Source organism: Hibiscus syriacus, unplaced genomic scaffold (genome assembly GCF_006381635.1).
Source record: "Hibiscus syriacus cultivar Baekdansim isolate YM2019G1 unplaced genomic scaffold, ASM638163v2 tig00112495_pilon, whole genome shotgun sequence".
NCBI lineage: Eukaryota > Viridiplantae > Streptophyta > Magnoliopsida > Malvales > Malvaceae > Hibiscus > Hibiscus syriacus.
Window position 1 is genome coordinate 103,575 of NW_024063345.1, and position 11,513 is coordinate 115,087.

General features: G+C 32.6%; 1 protein-coding gene across 2 annotated transcripts; it reads left to right on the top strand.

The window, feature by feature from the left end:
* The first annotated feature begins 4,773 nt into the window (after positions 1-4,773).
* Positions 4,774-10,353, top strand: LOC120180410 (mitogen-activated protein kinase kinase kinase 1-like). 2 transcript variants are annotated; one of them, XM_039185739.1, is made up of 9 exons: positions 4,774-5,876; positions 7,074-7,158; positions 7,263-7,325; positions 7,420-7,577; positions 8,036-8,108; positions 8,212-8,271; positions 9,131-9,241; positions 9,482-9,729; positions 9,987-10,353. In XM_039185739.1, exons 1-8 carry the CDS (start codon positions 4,957-4,959, stop codon positions 9,689-9,691), a joined length of 1,680 nt encoding a protein of 559 aa, XP_039041670.1. In that variant the 5' UTR covers positions 4,774-4,956; the 3' UTR covers positions 9,692-9,729; positions 9,987-10,353. The 2 variants fall into 2 exon arrangements, with proteins under 2 accessions (XP_039041670.1, XP_039041669.1); XM_039185738.1 differs by having other exon boundaries at positions 9,131-9,237; positions 9,478-9,729.
* Positions 10,354-11,513: the final 1,160 nt, after the last annotated feature.

Sequence of the window (11,513 nt, forward strand, 5' to 3'; positions counted from 1 at the left end):
AACAATGTACCACATGATCAGACGTACCAACATATAAATAGGAAAAGGACGTATTTTTCCTTCATCCAAATTAAGCTATCTTATTTTAATTCATGTCAGAGGGGGAAAACAAAATTTTCCTTTTCGGTGGCTAAAAATTGAGAATTGAGATCAGATATTAAAATTCAAAATTTTGACTACATAAAAATATTACATAGTGGGTTTTACGAGTTGAAGCTTCTTGTATTCAAACTGAAAAACAAACAAATATAGTTTTTGACCTGCTTACATTGAAATGACCATACTGATAAACCGCGGCTTCTTTCGTTACAGATATCTATTGAATTTTCAAATAATAGTTGCGATCACCAAACACACACACACACAAAACTTTAGCTCCATAAAATAAATATGAGATAAAAATAAATTCTAATAAGAGGCAATAGATAGACTATTCATTCCTCAAATGAAATATTGTTTTAATTAATTTAAAGTGATATTAGTAGTATTTCTTTTAAAGATTCTCAATCATTTGATTACCAAAGTTAAAACATTTTTACAATCTTTGATGCTCAAACCTGAAATATTTAAAAATAACAATTATTCATTTAACCATTGAAATAAATTAATTTGATATTCAGATAAAATATTTTTAACTAAAATTTGAAAGTCGTTTTTTTATGCTAGTGGTTTTAGTGTCAATACATTTTCTTTATACAAACGTCGTATCTAGGAGAATAGGTAGAGTTTCCACAAGTGACGTGACACCAACTTTGGATATAATACCAATAATTTTTTATTTTTTTTTAAAAATAAATAATTTATAAGATATAACATTAAATGTATATAACATAAAAATTAAATATAAAAAATATAATAGTCGGTTATAACATAAAAAATTAATTCGGATATAATATTAAATATCTAAAATTTAATTCAAAATTAACTTTAAAAACCCTAAATTAATATAAAAATTAAGAAGATAAAATTATATAAACTAACGATGCATTATTCGTGAATGCGTTCCACATGGCGATGGTTGTCTATTTCGAACATGATTTCTTTGTCTAGGTTGTCATTCATTTTCATTCTCATCATCTTCATCGACATCAACTTCATCTTGTTGGGTTGAACCGGATGTTGAAGAAGGGTCTCCATGGAATAACGAATGCAAAGGTGTGTGATCAACAATCCCATTGATTACTGTGATCTACGAATATTGTGAAAAAATGATATCGATGATTGGGCTGCATACAATGTTGATGTTATTGTTGGTGGAGGAGAACCACCCGTCAGATACGATGCATATGAAGCAAACATCGGGTCTATAGGAGTATAATATCCTCTGGGGGCTCGACATATAACCTTGCAGTCTCGGCATGTAAACTGGCAGGCTCAAGATGTAATTTGACGTCTTAAACATCAATCCAAATGGTTGATGATGTGGTGTTTCTGGTGCTGTTGTAGAATACGAGCCTGAAGTATTTGTTCTTTATCCAAGATTAGTCAGGAGATGATGATTTTGTGTCGATGGACTTTTTTTCCGACTACGATGAATATACATGTCTCTTGCCTCATCAAAAAGTATTAACGACTTCCCGTTTTCTTTAAACCATGATATATATTCAGATTTTCTCTCTCTCTATATATATATATATATATATATATATATATATATATATATTCATATGAAATTGCCTAACCAATTTTCAAAATATAATGACGAACGAGAATATGTTCATATTGGTTCTCCCTCATCACTATTCACTCGTTGTGCTTCTCCCTCCAATCAACATCAGGCTTGCCTCGTCTATCAAGATTATGCATACAATCGAGATTCACATGTGCTTCTGGAATAAATTGTACGAACCATACTGGTGAATCACACAGTCATTCAGATGCCACTCAACAATAACATAACATATAAGAGGCATGACCACATGTCATAAGTTCAATGGGCCACTCAAGTTAGGTGAGATGCAATCTCTCATTTCTTCATTCATATAAGACATCCATTGGAACTGTAGAAAAAATGTTATTGTCAACATATAAATAAGATTCTAATTATAACTATAATTAAATAAAAGAATTTAATAATAAAAAGTATACCTATGTACTTGATTTTTGCTCGATTAATAACCTGATATCTTTTAATTCATTAGTGATCTCACAATGATTTTTCACTAATGACCATCTATTTAATTTAAAAAATAGTTTACTTGGTTTTATAATAAAAATTAAATTTATTTATAAATAAATTGAGTATTGAAATTACCTTAGTAAGAAAGAGAAAACAAATGTTTCGTTCACAAGACGCGGACATAAAAAATGCATGCAATATCACTCTTATGATTGTAGAAGAAGACAAACACCAATAGAATTTTTGGTATGATTCGTCACTCGACATATTTCTTTAAAGAGAAAGACTAAAACTGTCAATCCCCAACTAAACGTGTTTGCTTCTTCAAAATTAACGAGGTGATACAACCATATGGCATGCATTTAGTTGCGAGATTTGTCGAGCATCAATATCCCTCATATGATCCATAAAATATAAATCTAAGCAAATGCTTGTGCCTCATCTTCAAAATAGTCTTCGTCCAACTCTCTAAAATTATTTTGGAGCCACATTAATGAGATTCAAATATCGTTGAACCCATCCAGGATATTTCCTACATACTCGTGGAACAAAGCACCATAATTATTAATAGTCACACCAGTAAGAACATGTCCATCTACCGAGAGTCCTAACTACTTTGAAACATCCTCTAGAGTAATGGTGCACTCCCCACAATGAAGATGGAATGTATATGTCTCCGGTCTCCACCTCTTGATTAGTGCATAAACGAAGGTGGGTTGAAGTGTATGTGTCTCCGGTCTCCACCTCTCTATTAGTGCAGAAACGAGGGTGGGTTGAAGTTTACAACCTCCAATTATTGGGGATACATACCTAAATCCATCATCTCTTAAGTAACTCCAAATATGAGTCGACGTGGGCATCTTAGTGTTATGAATAAACACTTCTAATATACGATCATTATCCTAATTGATAAAAATTTAATATATTTAATAAAACATAAGAAAAAATAAATAATAATTAAATATTTATCAAATAAAATTTAATAAAATATTCTTACTTTATTTCATAGATGAGTTATATGATTTGCATCCATTCGTAACATATTAACTATTTTTTAACTGCACATTTAAAAAATTAGTAACTAAAATTAAGTAAAAATTAAATAAATTTATTAAATATAAAAAAAATACTTACAACTCGAATTGTAACTTGAACATTCTAAAATGTTTGTAGAAGAAGAAAATAAGAGAGAAAAATAGATAAAGTAGATGGTGGGATTTGTGAGGAGGGGGAGAGTTTATATAGAAGTTGGGAGAGGGTAAAAGGCATAAGAAAAGGAGGGGAAGAGGCAGCAAACGAGAGGGTGAGAAAAAAAAGACGAGAACATTAGAAACTCAACAAAGACGCGTTCTGTAGAAACCTCCTTCCAGGTGGACTGCCAGATTAGCATAAGGTACTTCATGTAGAACGCATCTTTATTGAGTCGGATATCACCTTGGCAAAATACGTTCTATAGAACGTGCCTTATTGTCACGTAGTACAACTCAACATTTCGATAAATAATATTTTTTAGGGTGATCTTTGAGAAAAGTCTCTTTTTTAAATTCAACAAATTTGATATTTCATATACTAAATATTTATACGAGAAAAAAATACATAATTTGAATAATGATTTTATTCAAAATCGAACTAAAACAATCATTTTAAAATTGAATAAATTATATCAAGGATCACTAAAATTTAAGTATTTATTATTATTAAAGTTAAAAATTATATTATAGTCATTAACGTCGAAATGATTGCTCAAATATCAATAAACAAATAATAATAATTTGATGAGTTATAATTTTATGTTGTTTTATTTTTTATTTATACTTAATATATTTTTTATAATAAATAAAATTAATATTTTTTATTAATAAAATTATCATACATGTTATAATATTAGTAAAATTACCTAAATAATGAAGTGAAAAAAATTCATCAAATAAGGATTATTGAAGTTTATTTTCTCAACTAGGATGTTCTCAAATTAAAGAATAAGCATGTTTAACGTCTTCATGAAAACACATGTAATTTTTACGTCTTTTCAACAACCATACATGACTTTGAGTGTGAAAACAGTGATGTCGTTTGTTGGTGTCTTTGAGCTGCGGAGGAATTGATCGGAGACATTGGAGGAACAGACACCATTTATAAAGTTTAGATTGTTGGTGTCTTTGAAGTGACAGAGGAGCTGATCGGAGGTGACAAAAAAGCACAAGTCATTAATGAAGCTTGAGAATACAACGAAAACAAGAACGAGACCTAATACGGGAAGGTGTTGTATTTTTTGGACATGTTCCAAAAGATGTCAAATAATTTTGACGATTTTCGATTAACATTATAACATGTACCCTATTTAAAAAATAATTTTGAAAAATTTTATTTTCCCGCTACATTATCTTAAAATTTTTACCTATAATATTATTAAAATATATTAAATTTTATGAAAATATTACGTCAATTCCATGATACTATTTTATTATAAATTAATAATAACAATGATTATAACATAAGTTTTCGAACTTTACTGGTAAAAAATGAAAGTTGACAAAATTTGGTGACTGTTTGTGTAATTTAATTCTCCAAAATTAATGTTTTCCACGTGGCACCGCGTATTATCTCTTTATCTTTCTATATCCATCGCGACGGCGTTTACCAGTCTCTCTGTCTCCCATTTTAGCATTTCTTTTCTCTCGCTCTCGTCGAGTCGGCTCCTTTTCGCTTCAATATTTCTCTCCAATTTTTTCCTAGGAAAATTGCGGGGAAAAAAAGTTACGTTTTACTTTTAAATTCTTATTTTGGTAAGCCTAGATTACTTCAATTATAGAGATTTTAGATGGATTTGGCTCCATATGCATCATTTAAATCGATTCCTTAGTTATAGAAGCTCAATGGGATCGAAAGGCGGCCGAAGAAAGCCGAGACTCGAGCGCCGCAATGCAGCGAAGCACATCGACTATGATGCAGCGTCGTTTTCTTCATCTCTCGATGATTCCTCTTCTTCTTCTCTAATCACGCGATCGCTAGATTTGTCCCAAAAAACCAGCTTCCGTATCCAAGGAACCGACGGCGAGTTCGACCTTATTTGTCGGACCTTGGGCCTTTCCGGGCCTGAAGATTTTTCAATTCCAGCTGCCGCTTGGGAGGCCCGTAGAAATCGATCGTCGTCGTCGGATGTTCCGCTTCGGTCCAAATTGAACCGGCTGGATAGTCCTAAGGAAGAGACAGACAAGATAAAAGATGACACTCAAGTAATAGTCTCTGAATTAGCCGAGAGGGTTATGGCTACTGAGTTGAAGTCAAACGCATCTTGGGCTTCGAATGTTTCCGATGGCGGAGGGAGTAATGGAATTAAAGGGACTAGGCTACCGGTTATAATAAAGCCGCCGCCGGTGATGAAACTACTGGTAATCGATAACGCGTGTTCAAATTGGGATCTGTTTAGGGATTTCGCCCCCGAAGGTGGCAAAGGGTGTATGGCTCCGGTTCAATTACATTCATCTTCCGATGAAGAAGAAGTTGAAGGAGAGGAGGGTGGGGGTAATGAAGAAAATTCTGAGGAGGAGAATTTAATGAGAATTGGTGAGACTGCAGCTCTTTCCGAGTCGTGTTTGTCTACTACTTCAAATGATGAAGATTCATCAAGTTCTACTACAGAGCCTACGTCAACTATTTCCCCTAATGGTAGGTTCAAAAGAACAATTACTTATTGGGAGAAAGGTGAGCTTCTGGGGCGTGGATCATTTGGGTCAGTTTTCGAAGGGATTTCTGAGTAAGTGGTGAAATACTGTCTGGCATATATTGTCCAACTTCATTTCCGGCTTGGTTAAATGCTTCTAGGTAGTTATTTTTGAAAAAAAATGAAGTTAATTTATCTTTTGATGTATGCAAACTAGTTTGGGTACCGCCTTAAGTGCAACAATCATCATTTTGTCACTTGGGGCGGCACTTTTTTATAGATTAGAAAGCATCTAAGGGTAAGAGTTGTTCTTGGTGTTAGTTAAACATCCTGAGAAAGGCACAGCTACACCCCGCCCCAACCTATTGTCTATTCCCCCTTTCCTTAATTCTTTGGAGAGCACTGTTCTACATGTTACGGGGCTGCATTTTAAGATTATTAGATGTTTATTAATCTAGTTTACACCAATAGAGATTAGAGACTACTATTAGGACATTTTGTGTTTCTTCTGTCTCAAACTTTTAAGGGGTTGATGAATGTTATCCTTGTGCTTGCCTTTAAATGTTACTTTGTTTTCTGCTTGAAGTTTTGCATAATCGATACAATCCCGTTGGCATTTTGTGTGGATTTATGAACTCCTTTCTCAATGTTGAATGCTGAGTTAAGTCCATCAATTACTTTTACTCATGAAGGCTTGTGCTTCTTACAAACAGTCTACGGCTTCCAATGATCCTATTTGGTTAGGAACTGCTTCATTGGAGATATCTTGTTGTATGGCTGGTTTCAAGATGACAAATTTAGTTGTTTTGTTGAAGTTCCTAATCTACTCTTAACCCTTCCAACTGTTATCTACTTAACACACCTGTGGAGGACGTTACATGCATAAGCCTTCTCAAACCCACATTCTCTGGGAGTCTGTCAATAACATGCATAACATCTGAGGTAGCACTGCCACTTGGTATGAATTTAGTTTGTTCAAGATTGGAAAAAGAAATCTAGGGAAGCACATTGCATGAGGATCTTTGAGATATGGCCTAAATTGTTGAGTTTTTGGATTATCTAAGGCTCTAGCCTCTAAGCTATTTGTTGGCTTCTTCTCTCTGGACATAAGGAATAACTGTTAGTACTATTTCCAAAATTGCAAGGAAAACCCATTTTATCCTATTAGCAATTAATTTGTCATCTACTTGTCCAATAGATTATGTCTGGCACTCTGGCTTTTATTTAGAAAAGAGATTTTTCCATTTAGTCATGCTTTACTAATTATTTATTTAATTCATTTCCTTGTAGCGATGGATTCTTTTTTGCCGTGAAGGAAGTTTCATTGCTTGATCAAGGAAGTCAGGGGAAACAAAGTCTTATCCAACTTGAACACGTAAGTCAGACTTTGTCTTTAATTCCTTAAGTGTTCATATTCTTAAAATATCCATCTTCTTCTTGTCTGTCTGATATAATTTATTTATTCCCTTTCTGTTCCAGGAGATTGCTCTTTTAAGTCAGTTTGAACATGAAAACATAGTTCAGTATTATGGCACAGATAAGGTACTAACTTCTGACATTTACCATGGCTTAATAGACCTTGTAATTTTGCTTCTTTATTGTCTAATGTTTTCTTTTGATTTGATGGTCTTTGCAGGATGACTCCAAATTATACATCTTTCTTGAGCTTGTAACCAAAGGCTCTCTTTTAAACCTATACCAGAGGTATCATCTCAGAGATTCTCAAGTCTCTGCATATACAAGGCAGATTCTGCATGGATTGAAGTATCTTCATGACCGAAATGTGGTTCACAGGTAAGTCAAGCGACCTTATGTTACTGTGCAATTATCTATGTACCACTTAGAATTTTTGTTTTTTACTCTAGCCAAATATGAAAAATGATATAAACATTTCATCACTTCACCAATAGAAGTTTTCAATCCTTATATCTATTGGGACCTGTTGTAGTGAATCATAATCTGTCTGCATATATATTATATATCCTCTTGGAAGACATTTGGAGTCAATAATGTGATGTAATTTGATCATAGAAGTTTTTCTCAGCATTTTACTTACTATATTGTATTTACTTTTCCCTTAAGGTTAAGGTTGGGTGTCCGCTTTATCTCTGTTCTCTTCTCTGATGTGGCATCTGTTGTAGTTATGAGTTATGACAGAGAAAATAAAAATGTTTTTTACTATGTTCTACATTAGTCACCAGAAACTTTGAATATTCTGCTCTCAAGGTTCATTTACTTGTTTGGTGATACAGGGATGTTAAGTGTGCAAACATGTTGGTGGATGCAAGTGGATCAGTAAAGCTTGCAGATTTTGGGTTGGCAAAGGTTTTTATTCAATCCTAAGACTTCAGTCATTTTCTTGTTTTTTAGCTTTTAAGATGGTCAAATCAACGGTAGTGGTCATATTGGTGCTGGTGCTTGTTTTTAGGCAACCAAGTTGAATGATGTTAAATCATGTAAAGGGACAGCATTCTGGATGGCCCCCGAGGTTTGGCTCTCTGTTCTTTCCTTTCAGAAGTGATAGTCCGTTATAGCTGTTTGATTTGTGCAGAATATCAATTTCTTCTATATTAGAGATACTGCCTGGGCAGGGATGGTGCACTGCCTGCTCCCCCCCCCCCCCTTTTCCCCACTAAAAATGGGTATTAAGGTTTAGTCCCTGCAGAAACTGTAAAGTTATAAATTAATAAAATGGTAAAGCTTCATCCCTCACCCTCAAAAATTTTAACTCGATTATGCCCCTAATAGGAAAATGGAAAACCTCTGTTTTTACCCCTTTGCTTGAAATCTTTCGCTGTGTAGCATAGGTATAATGACTCATGACTATGAAAGAAATGATGGCATACATTTTTAGTAAATATTTCTCTTCTATATAAGAGTACTGTAGGTATTCAGGTTATCTGAATACTCGATCATGAAAAGAATGATGACCTTCTTTGCAGATATATCTGTATAGTGGGCAAAAGGTGTAAATCACTCTTGCTGATCCATCATATTTTTTCCTAGGCTTTATTCATTGCCTGGATCTTAACATTTAGCTTACAATGAACCCTTCTTTTATCTTTTAGGGCACCAGCAAACTAGCAAAGTAGTATTTGGTTAGGCAATTTTCATTGACTGATAGCTAATTTTTTATAATGACAGTTCTCTCTTTCTGAAACACTGCTGGCCCTTTCTTAAACCATACCTGAATTCTTAATCTCCTAGTAGGATGGGTTCCAGTACATTTTTTCTCTATAAACACACTGTTCTTTTTGCCCTTGCTGCAGTAGTAGTTATATATTTTGCGACACAGACTACCAACGATGACTAGTCTTCCTGAATTCTGATTATCAACTGTTGTACAGGTTGTCAATCAGAAGGGTCATGGGTATGGACTTCCTGCTGATATATGGAGCCTTGGTTGTACTGTGTTGGAGATGTTAACTCGTCAGATTCCATACCATTATTTGGAATGCGTATGTACCTCTTCTTCCTGGTGCAAACATTAGTTTTGCTTATAATTAAGTTTATGTAAAATTAAAATGGAGAAAAAATAATAAGAGATTCTGGAAATTTCCTGATACGGACATTTGTTTCATATAATTTCCTCCTACAAGAGCTATGCAGAAGTGTTATTGTTGATTTTAATTTTGATACTCTCCTTTCTCATTCAATTGTTGCGTCTTTAATGACATCTTTGGTGTAAATTGAAACAGATGCAAGCATTGTTTAGAATTGGCAGAGGTGAGCCACCAGCTGTTCCTGATTCTTTGTCAAAAGATGCACGAGATTTTATTTTGCAATGCTTACAAGTCAATCCCAATGCTCGCCCAACTGCTGCTGTACTATTACAGCATCCATTTGTAAAGAGGATTCTTCCAACACACTCAGGCTCAGCATCTCCTCATATCGGTCGCCGGTTTTGAGTTTTCAGCCTTGAAACTAAATTGCAACAAGTGATCAGGTAAATAATGCATGTTCCCCCCATCATATGTTTATATCTCCTTGTTGATCATACATCTGTTTGCAAGTGTTGGTCAGATCTCGGAAGAAACACTTTCCTGGACTCTGCATTTCTCACAGCATATTAACTATATATCCTTTAACAATGGTTTAGCTTCATTGAGAACTTTATTATCGTATTTGTGTGCAGAAAGTTATGCATTCATGGATTCCGGTTGGTTTTAGGTTTTACATGGATGCTTTTGCTTTTGAATGCAGCCATTTCGGTCCATCACGAGGAAGAAGACAAATTTACCTCCTCAAGCTCGGATGTTGCTGCCTTTAGTTTTGCCCCTGGAGACTTCAAAGAGTCAAATCTGGTTGGCTGAAACAATTCTTAAGCATTGACTAAGGCCTAATGGCATTGAAAGAGATCTAAATCCCCATGATGAGAACAGAACTGCTCTCGATGTTTTAAATTGTTTGTCATGATTTTGTAAGGTCTGGGATTGATTTTGCCTTTTTTTTTATTTCTTTTTGGTTATTGGATGAAGCATTAGCTATAGGAGAATTTGCTGTAACAATTAGACAAGTATATCTTTGTATATATCATTATTGATGAAAAATGAATTCTAGTTTGTTCATGTATTGAATATATTCATTATTGAGCTTATAAAACAAATTGGTTTATGTCGAGTGATAATCAAGTAAAGTTAGTACAATTTTGTATCAAAATTTCATAATCAAATAGGTGTGAAATTTGATTATAGGATTTTTAATTTAGATGTTTATTTGATTGAGATATTTCAAATAAGTGTTAAATTAAGATGACATTTCGTCTAGAAAATTAATTCGAATATGGACATTTCAATTTAGGGTTAAATTAAGATGAAATTTCATCTAGAATTTTATTTAATTAGTCGATTGAGTATGAATTAATTTATTTTATGAATCTGTCTTATTAGTGAAGTTTAAGAGACATGTGTCGTTTTATAATTGATAGATTTTTTTTTTGGTGAACAAATGAAAACTGCCTTTGCAGCTAACTTATAATTGATAGATTTTAATTGCATAATTGTCGTGATTTGTGAACTAATTTATGATTCTATTTATAATTTTTTTTTCTTTTTATCACATGTGCTTGCACGTGTTAAATTTTTTATTTAATAATTATTTTTATTTTATATAAAAATAATTTAAATATATAAACATAAAATACTTTTAAAATAAAAATTAAATGAAAAATTGAATATTTTTATAATATTAAGTTTTATAACTGAACTTGTATAATATTGACATTTTATTGTTTATTAATATTGATAATTACTACTTTAAACTGAAAATTTTACTTTTTATTATATGATTTTTTTCAGTTTTAATTTAGCTACATTTTTTTAGCAAATTAAATTAAAAAGTTAAGTTTTTGTAAACATTCAAATTAATAAATTAAACTTATATAACGAATAAAATAAAAAAAATAAAGTATTAAGTTTTACTTTAAAATTAAATTTAAATACTAAAATGTATATGTCGTTATAGGAATAAAAACGCGACTACTATAGCAATTTTACTGACATGAGAATTTGACAGAAACATAAACTCCTCTAATGAAAGTTTGCATTACGCATAATCTGTTTTCGGGTAAAATACACAAATAGTCCCGTTGAGTATACACAGTTATATAATAATCACATAGTTTTTAAAAAATAATAATAAGTTAGCCTGCTGTATAAAAATTTCGATATGACAATTAATAAATTTAAATCTTTATTTTAATTTGATCCATCTAAATAATTTATTTCAACC

Coding starts and splice junctions, on each gene's coding strand:
- LOC120180410 (XM_039185739.1), top strand. CDS start 4,957: ATGCATCATTTAAATCGATTCCTTAGTTATAGAAGCTCAATGGGATCG. Junction 7,578..8,035: donor GACCGAAATGTGGTTCACAG/GTAAGTCAAGCG, acceptor TTGGTGATACAG/GGATGTTAAGTGTGCAAACA. Junction 9,242..9,481: donor CATACCATTATTTGGAATGC/GTATGTACCTCT, acceptor AAATTGAAACAG/ATGCAAGCATTGTTTAGAAT.